The sequence below is a fragment of the Cyprinodon tularosa genome, unplaced genomic scaffold (assembly GCF_016077235.1).
Source record: "Cyprinodon tularosa strain WSP-4 unplaced genomic scaffold, ASM1607723v1 ctg498, whole genome shotgun sequence".
In the NCBI taxonomy this organism is placed as follows: Eukaryota; Metazoa; Chordata; class Actinopteri; order Cyprinodontiformes; family Cyprinodontidae; genus Cyprinodon; species Cyprinodon tularosa.
In genome coordinates this window covers 411134-439072 of record NW_024039227.1, presented here as the reverse complement: position 1 = coordinate 439072, position 27939 = coordinate 411134, and the positions used below count along the sequence as shown (strand labels likewise).

Sequence of the window (27939 nt, the reverse complement as noted above, 5' to 3'; positions counted from 1 at the left end):
CCATCAGATAGTTCGAAATCATTTATGCAACTTTAACTATATTTATTGACTGCCAACTGCAATGTGTTCCTGTAGTGTTTAACCTCTACTTCACTCAGGGGGAAACTGAAATTGCCCCCAATAATAAGTGAAGTATCCAAATGTACGAACAGAGCTGTGAAGAAAGTATGAAAGGATGAGGGGACATGAAAGTTTGGGGCATAAATTCTAACTATACAACGTCATGAAAAAATATCTTTATTATGGTAAATCTGCCCTCTGGTTTCTAATATTGTGAAACCTATGTGTGTGAATTAAAATGGCTAATCATCTTTTCTTAGAGTTATAGCAGGCAGATATATTGGTGAAGATTCTTGGTCATCCAGGTCATAGTCATTTCAAAAAAGTTAAAAAACAATCCACTGGACTTTGTTTTCCAGGTTTGAAGACATTTCCCTTCCCATCCAGTAAGTAGGCGGATAACACATAAGGTGTGTAATTCATAATTCAGATGATTTAAGATAAATGCAGTAGCAGCTTACTTATCAATCTCTTTTAAAAAGACAATGTCTGCTTTCTTCCCAGCTAGTTAAAAATGTCAATCTTTTTTACTGTTGTGGCAGCTCCATGCACATTCCATGTGATAAACCTTAGTTTACCTAGTGTAAAGCTTGATTCGATAATTTTAGGCAGTGTGTATCACCATACAAACGTATGTGTTTGTGTGCGGAAGTAGGAGGAGCAGGTGACAGAGAGAGGAGAGAATGTTTGGGAGAGAGAAATTATCCAGATACAAAAAAAAAAAAAAAAAAAAAAAATCCAAACAATCCACATTCACAAGTGCAACATGATCTTATAACCCTCCAAGAAGTCAGTAACTCATTTAAATGACTGATAGACATTATGTTTCCTAGATAAATATTAGAAATGGGTTTAAATAAAGTTTTAAGGCAAACAATTCTTTGGCTTTCTTGTGCCAAAAGCACTTGCTTAATAATAAATGCAGAACCCCCGAGTGTAATAACTTTTTGTTTCTTCCTCTAAATGTTTGGTAATACAAATGTTGGCTTAAACACAACTGCTTTTAGTATGTTAAATTTTAAAACAGTTCTGCATTATTTGTTTACCAAATGTTCAAAATCAAAAGTATTCCTTTTGTCATTGTTGGATGAGATTTTTGAGAACACAAAGGCAGAGATCAGGAGTCGAGTTTAAAAGAGTCTGCCTAGATTTAATAGTTAACAAAGGCAGAAATACAAAAATACTGAGAACCAAAATACAGATGATCAAAATGTCAGGGAGAACTCACGGGGGAACCAGATACGAGGAAGAAACACACACAACAAACTAGCACTGCAAATGTGAGGTATATATTGGGAGACTGAACCAAGACTAGCTAATCAGCAGATTGGGAGCAGGTGTGGACAGGACCAACTAGGGCTACGTTCACACTGCAGGCCTTGATGCTCAGTTCCGAATTTTTTGTGAAATCTGTTTTGTTTTTTTTTTGCATTGCCGTTCATATTTCCAAAAATATGTGACTTGTATGTGATCTCCTGTATGAACTGCAGTCATGAACCGCAAGTGTCCCGCATGCGCAGTAGAGGACGCGATGACGTCACAGGCCAGCGTGCTCTGTGTTTACGGGAGTAAACATGGATAGTAGTGCTGGCGCGCGTGTAGCAATCTTTCCCAACCATAAAAACACTATCTTTTCAATATGGTTAAACATAAATTCTGCCCTCTGCATCATCATCTGCCATGGTTGTTGTTTTTCCTGCCACTTCTGGGTAGCAAGACACAGAATAGCGACCCTTGTCGGGTATTAATGACGTTCAGGTCGGATTAATCAGACCTGGACACTCAGATACAGGTCACATTTGAAAAGATCAGATTTGTTTCGGATTCACAACCACATAGCCAAGTGGCCTGGGTCGGATTGGAAAAAATCAGATCTGAAAAAAAATCGGATTTGGGTCACTTCAGGCTGCGGTATGAACGTAGCCTGAGAGAAGGCCAAGGGGAAAGCACAAAGGGGCAACAGAGGATAATTTAAGAACTCAGCACTGGTAGAAATAAACTACCGGTACAAAGACACAGAACACAAATAAGCTTAAAAATAAACCCAAGCAGAGGGCAGAAACCTGACACATTTAGCTCAATATTTGGTTCTGGAAATTCACGCATAGGATCAAACTTTCATATAATAATGACAATTAAGATCAATATTTATTTTTTGAATTCCATTGTTTGGTAGGTGATGTGAAAATGCACCAATCGCAAAATCTCAAATTGCTTTAAAAATTCTCCCACTGTGTTTATTCTGATTGTCAGTGACATTAAAAGGACAATGTTTGATTTTGACCTCCATCTGGTGGTGCACTACATAATGTACAAAGTGGTGCCTCCCAATATGGAAGCTGCAGACATTCTACTCTTTCTAAATGGACGGGACACATTAACCTCTGTCATCCTTGTCAAATCAGCTAAAAATAAAGAATAAAACCTTGTTTTCTCTGAAACCAAGACTAAAAGAACCCTATGCCTGCAAGCTGATATGATTTTTACAAAGAATAACAACAAATGAAGACTGTTTCATCTGAACCTTTTCAGTATAGGCTAACAAAAAACTAGCCTTCTCTACCAAAAGGACAGCCAACTTAATCATCCTTGATATGGAGATTTTTTACATAGGCATCTGAAAAAAGTATTTGATTGTTAAAATAATTTGTTTGTATTATGTGATCAGTTTCATCCTGTTCTGTTTGATTACAAAACTAAATCTTGTGAAACATATGACAACACTTGCAGCTTGTCTTACATATGCATCTGAACTGTCATTAGTGCCGCGTAAAGACAGTGTTGCAGATTTGTGTTCAAGTGCTTTTCTTGTGGTACAGAGGAGTAACATGGATGCAAAGATTATCCTGACCTGCTGCTTGGGCAAGACAAGAATAATCTTCCGAGTTCATCTGCTACATAAAGAGGAGGATGCATCAAATGCATCGACTGACTGCAAACAAGCATCTGATAAAATCAAACAATAACCGTCTTTTCAAAAACAACACAAGTCTTACTGGCGATATATTTTAAAATAATATATGTCAAAGCATTACGTAGGCTACCAATATAACATGAGACAACGCTTAATGACGCAGTATTCACCATACAGAATAGTTTTGCTGCTCTCTGCCATGTTAAAAGGTCAAAGTTTACCTCATCTCGTCAACTCAGGTATCATATAATTTTTCAATTTTTCCAGTATAAATTACAACATGAATGTGCCATTTTTATTTTTATTTTGTAAAATACATGTAAAATACATGGCATTTACCATTATTATGATACCACATGAAAGGAGCATCATGTTGCATTGAAAACACTCATTAAATTGTTCATCCCACATCTCTGCCGTGTCTCTCTGAGCAACAGTTAAATTTCTATCACCCCCAAAAACTCAAGATACTATAGCACTTTGCAGGCATAAGAAGACTCCTGCTAAGTAAATTCTTTGAATAACACACCACTATTATTCAATGAGACTTAACAGTTTAAACAATATGTAACTGCTGCTGTAGTTAGCCATAAGAATTGGCTACTCTGGCCAGTGCATGCTGGGAGTTGGAGTTGTAAATCTAGCTTTGTAAATTTGCATTTTATCAATTCTAGTTATGACACATTTGTATGTACTATATTTGATGTATATGCAGATTTGCAACTGCTCACCGATCTGAAAATGGTTTGTTGCTATACAGATGGCTTTAGATTAAGCTTCATGCTCACCTAGCTAACCCCTAGCCTGGGTGCCAGTCCGAACTTAGTCCCGCCCACAAGGTTTGAGTTCGGGGAAGTTCGGTCTGGCTCTGCTCCATAGTAGCGCGAGTATTATCGGCCACTGTCAGGCGATCCAATCAAATTGTCAGGGCGGGCTTTATACGATGATGGACAGATGATCAAGAGTAACGTAATCAACCACGTGACCAAAGCGCGCTTGGGTGACAACAATAATGGCTGCCGCTGGAGAGTTTGGGTGAGTAGATTCTGCTATTAGGTCTGTTCTAGAAGATATCGACAGCAAATTAATTTTAAAAGAGGAACAGAGAAACGCGATCAAGTCTCATCTTCTTATTCTAGGCGTGCAACTGCACGCTTTGATTTTTGTGGACAACAACTATGCCTCGCTTAACATACGTCACGCACTCCGTTGCTCTTATTGGTTGTAGGTCTGTCCAATTGAGTGCAGAGGCATTTTTTTTCCTGGTTCGTTAGAAACACGCGACATAATCACAGCTCTATGGAGCAGTATCAGACTCATATTCTGACTAGAATTGAGTCGGACTACGTCAGGCTAGCTAACCCCCCCAACAAAGTAAACATTTAAGTTAGAATCTATTAATAAGTCTGCTGGGGAAACCATTTTTAATAATTTTTTTAACCAAGAAACAAAGCTAAAGATTAGCCAATATTTTCCTTAAAAGCTACCAATGGTACTTGTATTTAAAACAGCCCAAAAAACTATCAGAGGACTCACACTCTTAATCCTCCCTGGTAAGGTCTATTCCGGGGTTCTGGAAAGGAGGGTCCATCGGATAGTCGAATCTCAGATTCAGGAGGAGCAGTGGGGTTTTGGTTCTGGCCATGGAACACTGGATCAGATCTACACCCTCAGCAGGATTCTGGAGGGTGCTTTGGAGTTTGCCCAACCAGTCTACATGTGTTTTGTGGATCTGGAGAAGGCATTCGACAGTGTCCCTCGGGGGGTCCTGTGGGGGGTACTCCAGGAGAATGGAGTACGGGGCCCTTTAATAGGGGCTGTTAGGTCTCTGTATGATTAGTGTCAGAGCCTGGTCCGCATTGCTGGCAGTAAGTCGGACTCCGCCAAGGTTGCCCTTTGTCACAGATTCTGTTTATAACTTTTATGGATAGAATTTTTGGGCGCAGCCAAGGTGTTGATGGGATCTGTTTTCGTAGCCTTATGATTGCATCTCTGTTATCCGCAGATCATGTGGTTCTGTTGGCTTCATCTGGGCTTGATCTACACCTCTAAGTGGAGCAGTTCGCAGCCTAGTGTGAACCGGCCGGGATGAGGATCAGTGACTCCAAATCCAAGACCATGATCTTGAGCCGGAAAAGGGTAGAGTGCCTTCTCCGGGTTGGGGAGGATGTTCTACCCCTAGTGGAGGAGCTTAAGTTTCTTGGGGTCTTGTTGACGAATGAGGGGAAGATGGAGCAGGAGATCAATAGGTGGATTGGTGCGGCATCTGCTGTGAAGCGTGCACTGTACCAGTCTGTTGTGGTGAAGAGAAAGCTGAGCCAAAAAGCAAAGCTCTCGATTTACCGGTTGATCTACAGTACGTTCCTACCCTCATCAATGGTCCTAAGCTTTGGGTCACGACCGAAAGAACGAGATTCCGGATACAAGCGGCTGGAATGAGTGTTCTCCATAGTGTGTCTGGGTTCTCCCTTAGAGATAGCGTGATCAAGCCCAGTCATCCGGGGAGGACTCAGAGTAGAGCCGCTGCTCCTCCACATCTAGAGGAGCCAGTTGAGGTGGATCAGGCATCTAATTAGGATGCATCCTGGAAGTCTCCCTGCCGAGGTGTTCCAGGCATGTCCCAGGGGGAGACCCAGGACACGCTGGAGAGACTATGTTTCTTAGCTGGCCTGGGAGAGCCTTGGGATTCCCCCGGAGAAGCTGGCTAGTAAAATCTGTGCCGATAGAGACTCTGTATTCCCCATGACTTATTTATTTATTTTTTGGTTGTGTGTCTTGTTTTTCACTGCACAAAGAGTATGATGGTCATTCATTGCAAAAGAAAGTGGAGATTGAATGATCTATGGTTGTTTTTGCTTATTTTAAACTCCTCCACCACTGACAACACATTGTCAGATATAAGTAAAACATGTAAGGCTGACAAGTTTTTTGGCTACTCTGGTCAAAATGGGGACCAAACATCCCAACATGGCGTCTCTTATTGAGTGTACCACACCAATGTATTTATAAACTACTAATTCTAAGGTATTAGAGTTATTTAATTTTTGGTTATATGCCATTAAAACTTTCACTGAACATGTATTTATTAAAGCAATACTTCACCAAATTTGTACTCACTCTCCCTTTAATAAGCTGGTGAAAATAATAATTGCAAATCTTAGTAAAAATCATGAAAGCAGGACTCTCGTTGAAAAATATCAACACAGCCTGGATTTTTTTTTCACTAACTGCAGATATGGATCCAGCTCAAAGCACTGTTGAAGATCTGATGCAAAGGATACATCACAACGAAGGTCTTGAGCAAAGCAGGGATGTCTGTCTGTTTACTCAAGATGGAATGCCTCTAACAGAAGATCCCTTCTTCAACACATGTTAGTTTGTGTAAAGTGAGATTTATGTCATTGAAATTATACAAAAGATCTGACAATTTTGTTATCCCTTTTACAAGAGTTACAAAAAACTATTAAAAATACAGCTGTTTTATTTAGTCAACAAAATTATATCACTTAAGCAAATACTGAATATACGCCCTGTTGTAATTGTCACCAGCTGGAAATATTTATATTTTAAAAAGATAAAATAAATAAATAAATTAAGGAAATTAACATTAACAGCAGAAATATAAAGGCAGCTTAAAATTTATAATTTGTATTTTAGGCAAAATATCTACATAGCCTGTGTGAGATAAGATGTTTTTCAAAAATATTAGCATGTGGAGAAAAAAACGAAGAATAGACATTATTTGAGTTGGAAGCAGACTGGCACAGCACTTGCTACTTACTGTACTGTCACTCCGGCTTCTGCAGCAACTGCTGGGGTCCTGCATTGCAACCTCTATGCCATTTGAGGCAGCTCCTCCATTCTGCATTCCAACACTAGGCTATACTGTAGACAAGACTTAAAATGAAATGTAGTCAGGCTTAGCTCTGCTGAAAGGTCTTCAAACGTTTGCCAAAATTTAGACCTGGAAGCTTTAGTGACCTCCTGTTTGATGGTGAGGCATTCATGCAGACTTCCCTTAGTAGTGTATTTTTAAAATTTCTTTTAAAAGTATCATCTGTCACTAGACAAAGATAAACTGTATCTATCACAAATTGTTTTTAACCACAGTAGCCTGTGACTTTGTTTTTGGTGGGAATGGGTTACTTGATGTAACCTGTCATTAATTTCCAGTTCGGAGAAAATCAGACCATCCATATTTGATTCAGCGCTGTCTATACATGTATACATAAGTCGATGTTTGGTAGAGTTTTTTCTGTAAGTCAGTGACATTTTGCATTTATAGAGGGGTTCTTTCAAATACTTCTGTAAGTTAGACAACATAGATTTATAAAAATGTCTAACTTCCTTACAGATTTAGACAATTGCTCAGAGAGACGCATTTTTGTTCTTTAGAAGTTACAGAGATGGATAGATTATCCAAAAAATTTACTTAAGTAATAAAAGCAACATTACGTTTTTTTTTTTTTACTCAAGTAAATGTACTTTTATTTTACTCAGGTAAGAAAAACAAATAACAAGTATTCAATGAGGTTTCTCAAAGTCTTTGTAACTAATCATAACAACTAATGAATAAATAAAGACCAGAATGAAAACAATATGCAAAAAAAAAAAAATAAAACTTAATTACAAGCTTCAAAATTCTGGCTCAATAAAAATATTTTTAATGAAATATAAAACTTAGAAAACCAATACATATCTACAACATTTAATGTACAGTACTGTAAGATAGAACTCTACAAAGTATTTCCATTTAAATACATCTACTGTTTAGTGTATTCTAACTTCTAAAACAGATAGCAGATAGAAGAAAACCAATACAAAACAATAAACCAGAAAGCTTGGAAACAAAATCAGATTTCTCAATTTTAATATGAAGTGTTGATGTATCTCTCGGGTCCATTTGCGGTTAAAAAAAAGGCTGTTCTTTAGTCAGTGAAGGTACTTATGGTGGGTAGAGTTGCTGAAAATTTTACTCCATTAAGGGTAGCAATACTTTTTAATAATATTAGTTAAAGTAAAAAGGTATGGTAATGCACAACTACTCATAAAAGTAAATTTTGCTCAAAAAGTTTCTCAAACAAGTGTTACAGTGAATGTAAGTAGTTACTACTCACTTTTGCATTTGTGCATTTAATTGTATAATCCTTGGCCAAAAATGGCTTGGGGCTGAATGTTTTAAATTGGCTTGGGGACCCTGCAGAGAAACTATGAGACACAAACTAAATGTGTATCTGGGTAAGTGTTTTTGCCTGGATTAAGATGAAGACATTGTCATAATGAATTGTATAAAAATCAAATGATATATGTGGAAACTAGAGCCAAATGTATGACCACAGCAATACCTACCAGCAAAAACACCATGTGTTTAACGCCAGCTTCAAATAGATTTGGCAAGGAGGTTTAGACAGGAACATTTTTTTCTAATGAAAGACAATGGGTCCATGGTACAGGGCTTTTTTGATGCAAGCCTGGGTCCATGTATTAGCATTGGATATACAGTAAGTAGCTGAAATGACCTTCCTTATAGGGTGGTCAGTGATATGTAAAAGACAACCATGAAGACAATATCACAAAAGGGACAGAAGGATATTAGCTAATGGGAATGAAAATATCCCACCTGCTGACTAACTGCAAGATATTTATGCAGGAGAGGTGATTACTGAACAAGTAGCAAGTACTTTCATTTTTAACCTGGTGTTGCTGTAGTTAAGGCAAGTAACTTTAATCAAAATGAGTTAAGGTGGGAAAGTGCAAAATTCATTCAAAGATTATTGTGTGCAGGAAAAGTCACTAAAAAGACATATGCAAATTCCAATTAGATGGCATGTAAATCCTGGCATTTAGGGATACATATGCATAAAGATCAGAATTAAATTGATACAAATTTGTCTTTTGTTTACAAAAGGCAAAGAGAAGATTACTTTGTCTTATGAAATGTACACCTCATTTTGTTTCTACTTTACAGGGTCCTTACAAGATAGACATATTAAAAGTGGAGATGAAATTTTTGCAATATTCACACCAAAGCAGAATATGATACAAGCTCCTGCAAATTCACGGCATTCAAATTTTGAAACCAGTGGAACAGACAAGGTTCGATGTCACGTCATGCTCAAAGTAAGTTTAGTGTACACCAGTATTTTCTATATGGAATATTGTTGATCTGGAACCAGATCATTCCTTGGAGCACGTGAGATGCTACCAAAAAAATTTAAAATATAGAATTTTGTCTCAATTGACCTTGGCATAAACCAAATTGATACTATGTAGAATTCAAATTGTACTACACAAATCAATCTGGAAAGCCCCTTGTAAAAAATATTTGCAAAAGGGAGAGATATTCAGCACAATTTTTCAACAGTAGTTTTAGCCAATCTCAGTAGGAGTAACAGCTTCTTTTGTTTCATAACTAGTGGAGTTAACTGATTTTGCAAACTTACCAAATGGGTCAGGGGAGATGGGCAAACATCTACCCGTATACAAAGTAGGGGCAGGTATTGCCAAAGAAGTCACGATTCGATTCGAATCACGATTCACAGGCCACGATGCGATTCTATCACGATGCATCACGATACTTGAATTATTGCGATGCATTGCAATATTTTCTCCTCCATGTTTTGTTTTTGAATGACTCGGCACAGTATCCCACAGCCGGAAATGCTTGTGACACAAGGCAGCGTGCGTCAACACATTTGCAGCGACATCTACTGGACTAGAAGTGATATTACACTTGTTTTTGGCTGATGTTCGCCAACCATTCATGCAACTTTATTTATTCATTTTTTTTAAATTAATAATCGATTCTTGGCATGAAGAATCGATGCAGTAGATCACGAAAATTAGAATCACGATGCGTCATCATCACGATTATTTTGCACAACCCTAATACAAAGGCAAACAATCATGTCCTTTTGCTCATAATTCATAAGGAAAAAGAAGGTAATGTTTGTTTTGCTTCAGGCTTCTGCCTCAGGTTGATGCGTTAACATCAAACACATCATTGCATTTCATTGGTCCGAAACTGTTTCAAGGCAATGCTTCGCCTGGCTCCTGGCAAGATTTATTTTCAAGAGTTTTTGAATTCATATATCTAACAACAATTTATCTTGCTTTCAAGGTAACAAACAAATATCCATGCTTCAAAAGGTCTTAAAAAAAATCCCTATACTTATGTAAGCAATAACAGAGCAGCAACAGAGAGCATAACTGCTGCAGTCTCTCAGTTTGTTTATTGTTTAAATCAGTCAGTCAAAGCTCAGCTCTTTTTAAGCTCAAATGCCATCTGATAGAGAACAGAGCATAGCATGACTTGAAAAATACATTAAACAAACTCATTATGAAACTCAAAATTACAATACTTTAAACATCAAGTCAGAGTGCTTAGCTAATTAAGCAGAAAAACAAGAAAACATCTCTGGTGGTGTACTGTACATGATTAAAAAGAAAGATCGAGTGTTTTATTACAGACAGATAATGTGCTAGCATTACCCTGTCTCTTCTATGAACTCCTCTCTTAGCAGAGATTCTGAGTAGAGCAAGATGCTTGCTAACTGACTTTTGAAGGAATTTAGAAATAAACATGAAAGAAATACATGTTTAAGGTGACGACTTATTATAACATTATAGCTGATTTGTATAACAAAGTAATCCCTATAATGGGTCAATACGAGAGAAACTATCTCAAAACTTTGATGTAAAATGTGTATAACCCTTTCATAAAAACCTCTACAAAAACATTAAATTCCTTTGAAATGGGGTTTTTGACATTTAACTTTAGAATCCTTTGCAATGCATGGATTTGGTAAAAACACGTTTTTGAATATACAATTAAAATGAAAAAATTATAATTTTAAAAGGTTGAACTTTTAAGCATATCTTTGCATAAGTTAGTATTATTATCCACTGTAACTTTATTATTTTATTTTTAATTATTTTTTACTTTAATGAGTCTAACTGCAAAGGCATGTACCACGAAGCAGGATTACTGGCTTAGCGAGGTAACTTCAGGTTTAAGCTGGACTATTCGGTATCACGAAGCTGGACAAGTTTTTAGCAAGGCAAGTTATCATGGTAACAATGGAAGACTTTCAGGTTTGGTCAGAAACATTTAAAAGGCTTCCTCCACAAGCCAGTCAGCTGTTCGGAAACAATGACGCGTCCTTTCATGAAGACTCTATTTAATGCAAATTGTGAGATGATCGTTTTAATCACAATTAGTATTTACTTATATGAGCTGTACAGGATTTCAAGGTCTGGACTGGCATATATTGGCCAGATCCAGGAGCCCCGACCTGCAGGAATGTGGCCCTCACTATGTCACAGACTGTATATATGGCCATGATGTCAAGGCTCAGAACAGATGACCCAGAATTCAAAACAAACAGACAGGTGGTCTTTTTAAAACCATTTATTAAGAAATCTGCAATTCAGCAGCAAGGGTGCCTAAGGCCGTAATCGCTGCAGAGGGAAAACTCAGGTTAGTGACCACATAAGTCTGACGAAGGATGATTACGAACAAGTGAGTCACTAACCCGGTCTTAGAGTTCAGTGTGTGCCCAGAGGAAGGAGTGGAATCCAGCTGAATGGCTGCCAACAGCACACGGCGAACACCCCCGATAGAGTTCTAGGAGTTGAAGCCTTGAGGACTGCTACACTGGATGATGAGCAGACCCAAGCGATGAAGGAAGGCAGAACTGTCCAGCAGACAAAGAAAAAGAGAGAAGAAATCCAAATTCAGAATGGGTCAGGATTAAGCAATCAGAACAAAAACAGGTATGCTAGAGAATTCTCACCGAAGGCTCGAATAATCTGAAACTGAGAGTGTGAGCAAGCAGTTTAAATAGAGACTAGAGCAGGTGACACTGATGCACGGTAATGAGAAACTGTGCAGAGCTGGACAGGTGAATGGAATAAACCACTTAGCCGCTTGCAATATTATGCAAGCGGCTGCTTCATGTACACCATACGGCATGCTAAATGGCTTGGGAAAATTTTACTCCGTCAGACGTTATATTAAGTGTCAAGTGCCGTGACGTAACTACAGGTGCTGGTCATAAAATTAGAATATCATGAAAAAGTAGATTGATTTCAGTAATTCCATTTAAAAAGTGAAACTTGTATATTATATTCATACATTACATACAAACTCATATATTTCAGATGTTTATTTTGTTTAATTTTGATGATTACAAATGACAACAAATGAAAATCTCAAATTCATCATATCAGAAAATTAGAATATTACTGAAGACCAATAAAAACAAAGGATTTATAGAAATGTTGGCCAACTGAAAAGTATGAACATGAAAAGTATGAGCATGTACAGCACTCAGTATTTAGTTGGGCCTCCTTTGGCCTGTATTACTGCAGCAATGCGGCGTGGCATGGAGTCGATCAGTCTGTGGCACTGCTCAGGTGTTATGATAGCCCAGGTTGCTCTAATAGTGGCTTTTAGCTCTTCTGAATTGTTGGGTCTGGTGTATTGCATCTTCTTCTTCACAATACCCCATAGATTTTCTATGGGGTTAAGGTCAGGAGAGTTTGCTGGCCAATTAAGAACAGGGATACCATGGTCCTTCAACCAGGTACTGGTAGCTTTGGCACTGTGTGCAGGTGCCAAGTCCTGTTGGAAAATGAAATCTGCATCTCCAAAAAGTTGGTCAGCTGCAGGAAGCATGAAGTGCTCTAAAACTTCCTGGTATGTGGCTGCGTTGACCCTGGACCTCAGAAAACACAATGGACCAACACCAGCAGATGACATGGCACCCCAAACCATCACTGACTGTGGAAACTTTACACTGGACTTCAAGCAACGTGGATGAAGTGCCTCTCTTCTTTTCCTCCAGACTCTGGGACCTTGATTTCCAAAGGAAATGCAAAATTTACTTTCATCAGAGAACATGACTTTGGACCACTCACCAGCAGTCCAGTCCTGTTTCTCTTTAGCCCAGGCAAGACGCTTCTGACGCTGTCTGTGGTTCAAGAGTGGCTTGACACAAGGAATGCGACAGCAGAAACCCATGTCTTTCATACGTCTGTGTGTGGTGGTTCTTGAAGCACTCACTCCAGCTGCAGTCCACTCTTTGTGAATCTCCCCCACATTTTTGAATGGGTTTTGTTTCACAATCCTCTCCAGGGTGCGGTTATCTCTCTTGCTTGTACACTTTTTTCGACCACATCTTTTCCTTCCCTTCGCCTCTCTATTAATGTGCTTGGACACTGAGCTCTGTGAACAGCCAGCCTCAGCCAGCGATGACCTTTTGTGTCTTGCCCTCCTTGTGCAAGGTGTCGATGGTCGTCTTTTGGACAACTGTCAAGTCAGCAGTCTTCCCCATGATTGTGTAGCCTATAGAACTAGACTGAAAGACCATTTAAAGGCTTTTGCAGGTGGTTTGAGTTAATTAGCTGATTAGAGTGTGGCACCAGGGGCCATCAATTTTGAACCTTTTCACAATATTCTAATTTTCTGATATGATGAATTTGAGATTTTCATTTGTTGTCATTTGTAATCATCAAAATTAAACAAAATAAACATCTGAAATATATGAGTTTGTATGTAATGTATGAATATAATATACAAGTTTCACTTTTTAAATGGAATTACTGAAATCAATCTACTTTTTCATGATATTCTAATTTTATGACCAGCACCTGTAATAATTAGTTCATCATCGTAGGGGCTTCCCTCTCTGTCTCTCCAGACCCTTTTCGGACTCTCTAAATCTCCTCCTCTTTCTTCTGCCCTCTGAGCCAGATGTTCAGATATTCCTCTGCCTCCTTTAGCTACACTCACCGGCCACTTTATTAGGTACCCCATGCTAGTAACGGGTTGGACCCCCGTTTGCCTTCAGAACTGCCTCAATTCTTCGTGGCATAGATTCAACAAGGTGCTGGAAGCATTCCTCAGGGAGTTTGGTCCATATTGACATGATGGCATCACACAGTTGCCGCAGATTTGTCGGCTGCACATCCATGATGCAAATCTCCCGTTCCACCACATCCCAAAGATGCTCTATTGGATTGAGATCTGGTGACTGTGGAGGCCATTTGAGTAAAGTGAACTCATTGTCATGTTCAAGAAACCAGTCTGAGATGATTCCAGCTTTATGACATGGCGCATTATCCTGCTGAAAGTAGCCATCAGAAGTTGGGTACATTGTGGTCATAAAGGGATGGACATGGTCAGCAACAATACTCAGGTAGGCTGTGGCGTTGCAACGATGCTCAATTGGTACCAAGGGGCCCAAAGAGTGCCAAGAAAATATTCCCCACACCATGACACCACCACCATCAGCCTGAACCGTTAATACAAGGCAGGATGGATCCATGCTTTCATGTTGTAGAACACAAATTCTGACCCTACCATCCGAATGTCGCAGCAGAAATCGAGACTCATCAGACCAGATAACGTTTTTCCAATCTTCTATTGTCCAATTTCGATCAGCTTGTGCAAATTGTAGCTTCAGTTTCCTGTTCTTAGCTGAAAGGAGTGGCACCCGGTGTGGTCTTCTGCTGCTGTAGCTCATCTGCCTCAAGGTTCGACATACTGTGTGTTCAGAGATGCTCTTCTGCCCACCTTGGTTGTAACGGGTGGTTATTTGAGTCACTGTTGCCCTTCTATCAGCTTGAACCAGTCTGGCCATTCTCTTCTGACCTCTGGCTTCAACAAGGCATTTCCGCCCACAGAACTGCCGCCCACTGGATGTTTTTTCTTTTTCGGACCATTCTCTGTAAACCCTAGAGATGGTTGTGTGTGAAAATCCCAGTAGATCAGCAGTTTCTGAAATACTCAGACCAGCCCTTCTGGCACCAACAATCATGCCACGTTCAAAGTCACTCAAATCACCTTTCTTCCCCATACTGATGCTCGGTTTGAACCGCAGGAGATTGTCTTGACCATGTCTACATGCCTAAATGCACTGAGTTGCCGCCATGTGATTGGCTGCTTAGAAATTAAGTGTTAACGAGCAGTTTGACAGGTGTACCTAATAAAGTGGCCGGTGAGTGTATAATGATACATGTAATAAGTGTATAATTTTTGTAGCTTTAGAGGCAATGTTGTCAGAGTCTCTGTTTTGGGACCTGGTCCAGTAGCTGACAGCTTGGAACCACAGAGACGAGGGAACAGTAGTGGTCCTCCAATAGTTCCTGAACATCCAGGAAACTAAGGTAGTTGGATGACGGTATGTAGAGAGTTGTCCTAGATCTTTGCCAACTGGTCACCATCGACCTGTTCACGTTTCTAACTAATTCACTATGAAGCCAACTCTGGTAATTGGCAGCTCCATAGTCAGAAACGTGGCATTAGAGACACCAGGGACCATAGTCAAATGTTTCTTGAGGGCCAGAACAGGCAACATCAAATCCTACCCCAAACTGCTGACTAAGAATAAGGTTAAATACAGTAAGACTGTTATTCAAGCTGGATAATGATATGACACCCAGTTACGGTTATGTGAGTGAGTTTGAGTTGTGTGACATTTTCACATGCCCAGGAATTCTGGGCTAACAATCTGACTTACTGTATATTCCAAGGCCAGTTAATACAGTTATTTTGATCATTTAAGCCTTAATTTCCCCCATCCAAATAGCAAAGCAACACAAAATGTTCTCTTGGTAACTTTGTATCATCCACCAGGTCCTTACTCTTAATTTTTCATCAGTTTTCAGGATAAGTTTTCAGAGTTCCTATCTGATTTAGAATTAAATTTTCTCAAGTTGTCCTGTTTGGGGCATGGCGTTTGACCCATATGCAGAGAACATACAAGGAGATGGATGAGTTGTAGATCAAAAAGGTTTATTTTCCTTTCTTTTAAAACTGATAGCAAAAACAGAGATGGAATGAATATTGTAAAGGAGGAGGAGGAACTGGAACATCCACAAACTGAAGGGTGAGAAGGGGAGAGGTTAGTGGAAAGATGAGACTCAGGCTGGGAACCGAATTCAGACATGTGCTTACAGGATAGCTGGGTTGTTACCGCCGGGGGGAACTGAGGTTGGGAGGCTGGGCGTCTTCCCTGAGATCTTTCCAGACAGTTTGCAGAGAGAGAGAGAAGAGGTACTTTGCCGGATAGGGAGGTTTGTCCAGGAGTTTCTTTGGCAGAGGTTGCGCTCCGATTTGGTTCAGGAAGTGAGTTCCTAGGAGGAAGCTTTTCTCAGAAGCAGGAGAGGTAACCTGCAAAAGCACAAGAAACAGGTTCAGGTTTAAAGAATCTAAAGAGACCCTTTAGCTCAGAGGGGGGATTTGAGTACCAGTAGTGATTAATACTCAAGTGCTGGAGATCTGGCCAACCGCTCCTCTTATACTGGAGAAGACGAGGCTCATTGCATGCAGGTGCACAGAAACTGCCCTCCAGTCCGACCGCAGCCTAATGGCTCCACCTAGAGGGAAAAGGAGACTCCAGCACCCAACACAAGTCATTATAGTGGGGGATTTTAACATTCATGCCGACATTGAAGGTGATAGCTTGAATACAGCATTTAACGGTATCTTAGGCTACGTTCACACAGCAGCCTGAAGTGACTTAAATCTGATTTTAGTGCACCTTTGCGACCTGTATCTGATCTTTTATTGACTGTCTTAACAACACAAATCTGATTTTTCCAGGCCACTTGGCTATGTGGTCCTGAATCTGATACATATCTGATCTTTCAAAATGCAAACTGCGTCTGAGCGGCCAGGTCACATTCAACCAACCTGCACATTATTCATTCTCAACAAAAGTCACTATTGTGCGTTTTGCTATTCAAAAGCCGGAAGAAAAACCATGGCAGACAATAATGCGGATCTTGAGGTTGGCTGAGGTTGAGAAAAAAATGAGAGATTGCAAGATGCACTCTAGCACTACCATCCATGTTTACCTCCGTAAACACAGAACAGGCTCACTTGTCACATCATTGCTTCTTCTACTGTGCATTCTGGACACTTAAGTTGTGTTTATGAACTTCACTTATACATGTACAAGTCACACATATTTGGAAATGTGAAAAACCATGCAAAACTATCGGATTTCACAAAATAATTTGTAATTGAGCATTAAGACCTACAGTGTGAACATATAGCCATAGACTCGTAGGGCTTTGTTCGAAATGTGAATAGTCCAATACATTCTCTTCTTTATATTTTAGAGTTTGTGCTGACATATGACTGTGGAGGAATACCAATATTCTCTTACAACCCTGTCCTGTCTGACCAATTTTTAGTATCCTTCAAAATTATACAGTTCTTGGACACCCCAAAAGAAGAGTTCATTTTAGCAGTAAGTAACTGGGACAACAAGTTGAAGTTGATTAATGTAATAACCAAGTAATAGATTTTAGTTAAATGATGGAATGACTATTTGCTCAATTTCCAGGTGTTATTAACTGCTTACCTTTTATGCCTGTGTGTCTTAAAACTGCTGTTAAAAATCCAAGATGTCCTCATCATCTATAATTGTGAATAACTTTGTTTATAAATTAATCAGATTTAATAATTAACAAACACGAGGAAAATACCTTTCTCTATCAATTCATGTGTTAAAAAAGGAAAGGGGAGACCCAGGACACGCTGGAAGGATTATGTTTCTCAGCTGGCCTGGGAACGCCTCGGGATTGCCCCAGAGGAGCTGGCCAAAGTGGCAGGAGCGATGGACATCTGGGCCTCCCTACTAAAGCTGCTACCCCTGTGACTTGACCTTGGATATGGGGGAGTGGGTGGTCGGAGTCGGTTGGTCGGTCGTAGTGTGAATGGCTGATGCAGAGAGGCGGTGTTAGGTGACCAATGGGGAGTGAAAAGTAGTGATCATCTGTCCAAATGGTCAGTTTACTGAGTTCACTATAAAGTCCACTGTATAGTCCCTGCTGTATATAGTGATTAAGGCATTTAGGGGTTAGGGTGTACGTTTAGAAACCCATGGCACTCCCAGGCTAACCGAGTGACATAGTCTCTCCAGCATGTCCTGGGTAGTGTTCCAGTGAAAGCTGGGTTAAGTTGGTAAGTTGATAATTAGCGTTGTGGTACTGCTCATCGTGATTGTAATTAACCCATTTTGGATGGGTTAAGCTGGATAGACTGTAAGTATCCCAAGTAGGTCGAGCTCACGTTGGAGTACAAGCATCATTATGTATTTGTTTATTAGTTTATCATTTGGCGTCAGGTAAGATTTGTTAATTTATTAGGACAAAAAATAAGTAGGATGGTCAACTTCAACTCAGAACTTCCTATTGTTCATTGCTTTTTTACTGTCAGGAATTAAAACATCTCAGACTCAAAATAGTTTAATTGTAGGGATAATATGACATTAGCTTTGATTGTGTGAAATAAGTTAATCTAAGGTAAATGTTCATTCCTGGTTGTTCCAGACATTAGAAATATATATATTGTTTTAACAATATTTTTGAACTCCCTAATGAAATAGTTGTTGTTGTTTTTTTATGAGATGCTGCAGCAACTCACTATTAAGGTGATCATTTTGTTCAAAACATTTTGTGGAACACCCCAAGGTGCCTTACTATTAAACTCCAATTGGCTTCCATTAAGTTCTTACCTAACAGCTGCCTAGCAGCAAGAAGACCTTCCTTTTTAGAGCTGACCCTCACACCCCACCCAAAAATTAAGTTTAAGAAGTACTTTATGTAGAACAGTTTATGTAACATAAAAAACTTGTACACTCAAAGTACCCTCTCAATTTTTATCAGCTCTTATGGCATGTCTATGATTCTCTGCTTTCACATGTTCAATGTTATGATATATAAAAGATCTCATAACTTTTAATCATGTTTATTATCTGAAAACATTTTCAGGGAGATTATGAGTTCACAGTGAACTTGAAAGAAGACACCATTGCTGTTTTGAAGAGCAAGCTTGCAAATGTCTGTGGAATTCCAGCACACATCCTACATTACAAGTAAGCTTTAATTCTTTGTTGTTTTTTCTTAACGCTGAGCAGGTTGTCTTCTTTCATTTGACTCGCTACTTTTCTGACTGCCCTTTGTTTTATTTGACTATTTTTCTTCCTATCTGCTATTATCTGTGATTAAAATTAATTGTTCTCAGAAGATTATCCACCGGGCATAAAGTGATAAAGGAGCAAAAGTAAATCTACTGACCATCTGCTGTTCTACAGTGCAGCTATAAAATGTAACATGTGAATATCTTTCGGAATTTACAATCACTAAAAATGTCTTACTTGTGGACCCATATGCATTTTTACATTTTCTTAAGTGACTTTAGCTTTTATTTAGGTAAATTTTATGACGTATATGAGATCTCATAATTTTATTATCTGTGTTCATCATCTGAAACGGCCCTGGTCCTAAAAAAGAGCATTTGATTAATTAAATGTATGTAATAAAAACCTATTAATTACTTAACCTTACTTAAATATGTTTAGCACACTGTGTAATTAAATGTGTTATGAAATTTAATGTTTGTTTTTATTCTAGTTCTTTATCATAATGAACATTTTATATAAAATCTTAAATCTTAAATGTAAAAATAAATTCACACAATATTTTTTTTAAATGAAGTACCATAAATCCTCTAATATAGGGCAGGGCCTTTATTTCACTCAGGTACGTCTTGGTCCAGATTATTATTGGAAGGAGGCCAGAATTAGAGGCAGGCCTCTATTTCTATTTGATCAAAACAGACTTCAAGTGAAATGAAAAAAAAAACGAGATTTTGTGTCTCTTTGAACCTAGAAAATACTAGGTTCATTTATTGAAAAAGTACAGTTACCATAAAAGGTACCACACCATAAAGGTATACAGAACATTATTCAGACATCTTCCAGCAGCTGCAATTTTTCTGCACGGCAATATGAAAAAAAAAAAAAAAGACACAGAATGGAATCTTGGCCAAACTGACTTGTGAAACAAAGTTTAAACAAAAATTAATGGAAACTGTTCAGCCATCTACTATTCATTCATCATTCATTTAGCGTAGCCGCCTGAGGCCCGGGCTGCCTACCACAACTCCAGTCCGGCGCGCCCGGATGACATCATACACACTCCGCTTTGTTTAAAAAAAAATATATAAATCTGATTTCTGAATTTCTATATTAAATTTCAACTTTGAAATCAATTCTGTCTGACGAGTACTACCACTGTTTTCATGTTTTTTTTATGTTAGAGGTGAAGGAGGCTCTGGTGACACTTTGGAAAGTTGTGGAATTACAGAGGAGTCAACAATATACTTCTCACTGTCCTCATTCTGCACTGAAGCTCAAGCCAGTGAATTCTTCATTGATGATGTTGAGCCTTCTGTCCAGCAAACTTCCACAGGAATGAGTTATATGCTTTCATCTATCTATATAATTGTAAGCAATACCTAATTGGATGTCATAGTGATAATAATGTTATGGCTACAACCATTGATAGTAAAAAATACCTTATTTATACTGTATTTATACTGTATGAAAGATGTAATCATACCCAAAACCTCTTGCCAAAAGGAAAAAGTTCTACCCCCTGCCCTAATGTATAAAAATAAATGTGAGATCTTTCTTTGGAATATTTTATCCTGGCCAACATAATAAAAAACATGGAGTTGTAGATTTAAATGAAGGCAATAATTTCAACTCTTTCATTTAAATGCAATACATGACATTTTTTAATTGCCATTTTATATGAAAGCCAGGGGTCTCTCCTCCCTTTTATGTATACACAGTTGGTCATAATTATAGCAGAGGTTTTTGAATTATCTTTTAAACAGAATTTATGTTGGATTTGTTTTCCATGTTTAGAAATGTAACTTTTCTGGGGATGCACAGACGAAACTAGTTAGTTACATACGCAAACTAACTGGATGCAACCCTCTGGCCCAGAGTTTGTATCAGTTACTCCAAAAGAATGAATCTATATCCAGGACACAAAAGGTAAACAATTTATTCACTTTGCTTACTTTTGATATCAAATGTTTGTTGTTGACATTTTGTATATATGATGTAGATTGCTACAGTTGAGGGATTGTACATCCTGTTCAGAGAGCTTTTGCCAGGTATTGGAGAAAAACAATGTGGAAAGACCATCGATGACCAAGATGTCTTTGAGCATTCAACATACTGCTGGGCATATCTCATGTCTGAAGCAAAGGTAGCTGAAATTATTCACATGATTTTTTTTTTTTTATCAAATCAAAGTTTTGTTATTTAATCATTTCAGAATACAATGCCGCTGATACTGAAAAGTATAATATTTATTAAATTTCAATATTAACATTGATATATTCTGTTCTGAGTATTTTCATTTGTATTATAAAAAGGTTGAAAGTTGTGAGGATCGGTAGACAAAAAAAATAATAAAACATATTAGTATTGGTTCTTCTAAATACATTCCACTTTCAGTAAGATTTATCACACAATTTAGAATCCAGCATCGCTGTTGCAATTTGTTTTGCTTGTATAAAACCAACAATGGCTGATGTCATATTAGAACCAACCATTTTCTCCACTCGCAAGATCGAAGTATTAAATTGCAAACTTGTCAAGAGTAAAATACTATGTACACTGTAAATAAAGTGATAAAAATATATGTCAGTGTGTTGTTAAATGTAGAAAAATGTATGTCTTTTATTGTTTTTTTCACAGGACCACCCAACAGAGCATGAGAACTTTGCTCCATATCTTTTAAAGAGCGAGGATGGCAGCCGTTTCTGTGAACCAGTCAAGGTCCCTGGGGTACCAAATGTTATGGAAAGAGCTACTGTTTTGCGAATGATAAAAGGTCAGCCATAAAGACCCTCTTACTGTTAGTAAAAATTGTGACGTATTTCTGTGGGTGGACCTTAGCTAGAGGCAGGTGCCAAGTTACTTTAAGAGTGGTATCTAGCAAGTTTTGCTAGCTTCTTTAAAAACGAAATAAAGTTATAGGGAATCAGATTTTATTTGAATATGCTGCCTAATTGTAGGCTACCTACGTATAGCATATGTACATACAGTACGTAGCCTAATGTATTTAATTTTTATTTCTAAGGCCAGGATAGTTTTAAAGAAATTAACTTTAAATGAAAGTTACTGGATGAGCTCTTCTGAATGAATTACCTCTGGCTGAGTGGGGTGACATCCACACCCAGTTAAATGAAAACAGGGTGATCTTAATTTCGTCCTTGCTGCACCAAGGCCAGAAATTGTCCATGTAGCAGGCTTATGTCAATGTCAATGTCAAATTTATTTATATAGCACTTTAAAAACAGGTATAAAACTGCACCAAAGTGCTGTACAGGACAAACAATAGTACTAATTAATAAAAACAGATTATCCAAACACTTCAAGTAAATGCCAAAGAATAAAAATGAGTTTTAAGAAGCAATTTAAAATGATCCAGGCTGTGGGCAGATGTAATTTGAAAAGGTAAATTGTTCCATAGAATTGGAGCAACAACAGAAAAAGCCCGATCTCTTTTCCTCTTAAGTCGCGTCCGAGGGACTGTCAGTAATAGCTGATTATTTGATCGTAAGCTTCTGGATACAGAGTGAAATTTGAAAAGGTTCCGAAGATAGGGAGGAGCTAATCCATTTAGAACCTTATAAGTTAATAAAAGAATCTTAAAATCTATCCGATAAAAGACGGGCAGCCAATGTACAGAGGCCAGTATGGGCCTTATACAGTATGGTCACGCTTCCTGGTTCCTGTAAGAAGCCGTGCCGCTGCGTTCTGGATCATTTGAAGTCGCTGCATCTGTGATTTATCCATGCCTCTATATAATGAATTGCAATAATCCAACCGAGATGTGATGAAAGCATGGATAAGTCCTTCAAAGTCCTTAAAACAAAAATAAGATTTAATTTTTGCTAAAATCTGCAGGTGATAAAAACTTGATCTAACAACAGAGCTAACTTGTTTATCTAGCTTTAAACAGCTATCAAAAATGAAACCAAGATTCCTAGCAGAGGTCTGACAAAACTGAGCTAAAGAACCAAGAATCAGATCTGGATTTGTAGTCTGAGGACTTTGACCAAATAATAAAACTTGGGTTTTAATGTGATTGAGGTGAAGAAATTTTGTTCCATCCAAATTATGACTTCAGCTAAACAATCCATCAATAGCTGAAGAGATTCAGTTTTACCATTCTGTAGTTTAAGGGGCATAGAAATCTGGACATCATCTGCAAAACAATGAAAAGAAACACTAAACTTATGGAAGATCTGACCAAGAGGCAATAAATACAAAATAAACAAAATGGGACCTAAAATTGAGCCTTGGGGGACACCGTACCTCAAAGGTTTGATCCCAGAACAGCAGTGGTCAAGATGAACTGATAAAGTTCTGTTTTCTAAGTAAGATTTAAACCACTCAAATACTGTGCCTCTTAGGCCAACACAAAGCTGTTTCAGTACTGTGAGCAGCTTTAAACCCAGACTGAAATTTCTCAGTTATATTGTTATCTTTTAAAAAAAATTTCAAGCTGATTAAAAACTAATTTTTCAAGAACCTTGGATAAAAAAGGAAGCTTAGAAATGGGCCTAAAATTTGCAAGTACACTTGAGTCTAGATTGGATTTTTTAAGAAGGGGTTTGATCACAGCATGTTTAAGTATTGATGGGACACAGCCAGACTGCAATGAGGCATTTATCACCATTAAGATAAAAAGGCTGAAAGTGAGAAAAATGTCTTTTATCAGACGAGAAGGAAGACAATCCAAAGAATAATTTGACGGCCGCAGATGTTTAATAACTGAAGTCATTTCATCTAAAGAAACTGGCTGAAAATGGTCCAGAACAGCTGTGCATTGTGGCATTTCTTGGGAATCTAAATCTACTAAAGTATTCAACCCTCTAAGAGCTACATTTTTTTCTGTAAAAAACTCAGAGAAAGCCTCACAAAGTTCAACAGAGGCTACAGGGCCAGATGTAATCAAGAGATTTACAATCCTATCCAGAACACTAAAAAGGACTTGAGGCCTATGCTTATTGGAAACTACAAGATTAATGAAATATTTAGATTTTTCTAATTTGACATTGTTCTGATAATTAAATAAACTGTCTTTTAAAATTTCAAACGAAACCTGCAATTTAGCTTTTTTCCACCTCCTCTGAGTGCACGAGTGGTTTCATTAAGCCATGGCTCTAAAAGTTTCTTTTTTTTAGCTTTTCTAATTTTCAAGGGAGCTACCGTGTTTAGAGCATTTGAACAAGCATTATTAAAATGTAGAATAAGAGTTTCAATATCAAGACTGCTATCAGTAGGGAATGTAGTATTAGCAAGGACTGTATTTAGTTAAAGAGCAGTGTCAGAGTTTATAGTACGAGAAAGTAGGGGTTTAGTATTGTTTGTATCCACAGAAGATAAAATATTAATAGAAAATAAAAAAGGCAAATGATCAGAAATACATGTCTGAAGGATTTCAATGGTATCCAAACAAAGTCCATGTGATAACACCAAGTCCAGAGTATGTCCCTTTAAGTGTGTTGGCCCAACCACAGATTGTGTTAAATGGAAACGAGTCAATCAAGTCCAAAAAGTCCTTCACCGGGCTTATCTAATTGTAAACAGAGAAACAGCTTAATCTTGACGGCAAACTTCACTTACATAGGTGGGTGAGTACATCATAATCCATGCCTGCAAAAGACAATATTTTATTTACCCTTAACCTAGGGGGAAAGAAGTGAGCGCTGCATACAATAGCATGTTGTATCATTTCTATCCATTGCCCTTATATTGCTTTCAACCTGAATCATCAGCGGCTCTGATTTTAACCAGAGCTAGCATAGTTTAGTTATGAGATAAAACTTCGAATTGTCTGAGCCAACAACAACAAGCTAATTTAAGTTCCTTGTGTAGTCGAACCTGAACTGGTTTGTAGTGATTGCCTCTACTTGTCAGTTTGTTTTGCCTCCAGCTAATACTCCCATGTAACTGTGATATAGATGGAAAAAAGGGTGTGTTTCCCAAATGGAGTGCAATATGCTGGTGAAGGTTCTCAATCATCCAGGTCATAGTCATTCCAAAAAAGAAAATTAAAAACAATCCACTGGACTTTGTTTCCAAGTTTGAAGACATTTTGCTTCCCATCCAGGAAGCTTTTTCAATTCAGAATTTCAGGAATAGTGTTGAGTTTGTTCCAAATGGATGGACCCCTTCGTCTGTTCCAATTTGCATGTTTTCAAAACAAAAACAAGGCTTTGTTAGGCTACTGTATAAAACCCATCTGTGAAAAGAACAGGGCGCCAGTGGTTGACTTGCCGATTCCGGTGTTCTATGGCAAATGCCAATCGAGCTCCACGTTGCCAGGCAGTGAGCACAAGGCCCACTGGAGGACATCAGGCCCTCAGGCCACCCTCGTGAAGTCTGTTTCTGATTGTTTTATCAGAGACGTTCACACCAGTGGCCTGCTGGAGGTCATTTAATAGGGCTCTGGCAGTGATCCTCCTGATCCTCCTTGTGCAAAGGAGCAGATACTGGTCCTGCTGATGGGTTGTAGACTTTCTACAGCCCTGTCCAGCTCTCCTGGAGTAACTGCCTGTCTCCTGGAATCTCCTCCATGCTCTAGAGATTATGCTGGGAGACACAGCAAACCTTCTGGCGATGGCACGTATTGATGTGCCATCCTGGAGGAGTTGGACTGCCTCTGCAACCTCAGTAGGGTCCAGGTAGCCCCTAATGCTAACAGTAGTGACAGTGACGCTAGCCAAATGCAAAACTGGTGAAAAAGAGTCAGAAAAGATGAGGAGGAGAAAAAATGTCAGTGGCCTCCACCTGTAAAACCATTCCTGTTTTGATGGATGTTGTTGTTGCCCCTCTAGTGCACATGTTGTTCATTTCATTAACACCAAAGCAGCTGACTCTGGTCAATTATAGACCTATATACAATCTTCCTTTTTTATCCTAAATTCTTGAGAAAAAAATTGCTTGCCCACTGACACAATAATGAACTTTTTCAATGTTTTCAATGAGGTTTTAGAGCTTATTGTACCACTGAAACAACTTTGGTGAGAGACACTAATGATAGTGTCATGGCATCGTGTAATGAAATTGTATCTACACTTGTCCTGGTAGATCTCAGTGATTTATTTGATAAAGTAGGCGATAATATTCTTATAGAAAGACAAATGTTTTGTAGAAACTATGGTAAGTGCACTAAGTTGGTTTAAATCTTATTTGACAGATTTCAGTTTGTTCATTTTAAAGATAAGTCTTCCTCATGCTCTGGGGTTACCTGTGGGGTAACAAGTAATGGAGTAAGTGTAATTCTTTACTATCAGGATCTACCCCAACTGTAGTTAAAAGGCTTCAGTTGATCCAGAATGCTGCAGCCAGAGTTCTGATGCAAATTAAACAGAGTGATCATATATCTCCCATTTTTGCTTCTCCTCATTGGCTTCATGTTAGATTGAGTATAGAATTTGAAATCCTCCTTTTCCCATAAAATGATATAATAAAGCTTTGTCTTACTGGGGCTGTAGAGAGGTTTAATCAGGGAAATGTAATGCAAAGAAAAAGCAATTTCTTCAATTTTGTGCAGGATCCTATCAATTCAAAGCTGACATCATAACCAGAAGTGTTTTGGGCCCAGCAAAATATATATAAATATTATTTATAAACTGTTTATTACTGTACTATTATAACCTTTTTTTTTACAGCACTCTACGTGGATTTTGGAGGAAAAGTTTCAGAGAGTACCTTTAAATGGTTTGTTGTTAAAAAAAAAAAAAAGCTTATTTCTATAAGAAATATATGTATATAAATAATATTTATGTTAAAAACCTGTTCCGAAAAAACAGGGTTGTCACCCTTAAAACATGTTGATACAATACTTTTTGTTAAATACATTACAGATGGAGACAAGATTCCAAACTGCACTGAGGACAATTTGCGCGTAACGTCACTGGTGAGGGCAACAGACATTGAGAGAATCCTGCTCAGTGTTCATCCATCAGTAACAACTTACCATTTTTGGATTTCTCATGGCAGTGTGACTGGACAGAAGTATGTACAGATGGTGGATAAAAAAGTTATGCTATTATAACTGTAACTGTATTTTATTCATCCCTAGTTTCTTTATTTATAAAGTAAAGCATTTTTTGTATAATTTTGGTTTGTATTCTAGCTTTAACATAATTACTGGAAAAACTTTTGGAAGCATGGCAGAGAACCTGGAGGCTTTTCCACAACTCACTGTGACCCCGCCACTGTGTCTGAAAGATATAGGACTTCAAGGTCCACGTCTTGTTTTCCTGAGTAAAGGTATTACATAAATTGTAAGGCAAAAATAATTTATGCAGTCAGTGTAGAAACATACCTGTTTTAGAAGGTGCCAATTTAGAATTTTGAAATAACATTTACTAATCTCCTTTTTCCTCTTTACAGGAATGCTTGGTGTTTATCTCCATAAACATAAGATGAGTCCACAAATAATTTGTGCATATGATGTCATTGCTGGCAAAGCAAGACAACTGGATGTGGAACAGCTGGCAGCTGAGTAAGTATTAAACAGTTGTTAGATAAAAGTACCAAAAAAAATGTATAGATTCTCATTGTATTCCATTCTTACAACAAGAAAAATAAAAACACTATCAACTACACTGGTCTATAAAAGCTACAGTATAAAGAATTAGTGGAGAGAAGCTTTAGTATCAAATTTGCAATGATACATTTTTATTGAGTTAATGGAGCATACCACAGTCAGCAATAACAGTGAGTAAAGGTTCCGCAGTTTCATTTACACTCAAAACTTGCACCATCTCAATCTCTGTTAGGAGTCAATCATGTTTTGTGTATCACTACAGTAATCATGCAAGCATCTAGGACTATGATGACTGTTCTACACATTTGCTGGTCAGCAATTATAATAGAGAGGGTCAGATTCTGAATCTAAATCCCACAGGTAGGGGTTCAAGACATCTAATTTGTCCTCTAGGTTGAAAATAATGTAATTAAAAAGACCAGTGAAATAATGAAAAAAAAATGTGGCATTAATAAAAATGTCTGTATAAAAACTAACCTTTTCATTTTTATTGAAGAATTGGTGACAAAGGAGGCAAT

The 27939-nt window shown here is 38.1% G+C and overlaps 1 protein-coding gene across 1 annotated transcript in view; it reads left to right on the top strand.

Moving 5' to 3' along the window:
- Positions 1–27380, top strand: part of LOC119794913 — a 32047-nt gene extending 4667 nt beyond the window's left edge. The window contains exons 3-12 of the mRNA XM_038302677.1: positions 6208–6345; positions 8943–9094; positions 18761–18864; positions 20091–20277; positions 20704–20835; positions 20909–21052; positions 21547–21682; positions 26733–26883; positions 27005–27141; positions 27265–27380. Coding sequence (XP_038158605.1) covers positions 6208–6345; positions 8943–9094; positions 18761–18864; positions 20091–20277; positions 20704–20835; positions 20909–21052; positions 21547–21682; positions 26733–26883; positions 27005–27141; positions 27265–27380 — 1397 coding nt within the window. The remainder of the gene's footprint in view (positions 1–6207; positions 6346–8942; positions 9095–18760; positions 18865–20090; positions 20278–20703; positions 20836–20908; positions 21053–21546; positions 21683–26732; positions 26884–27004; positions 27142–27264) is intronic.
- The last annotated feature ends 559 nt before the right edge of the window (positions 27381–27939 follow it).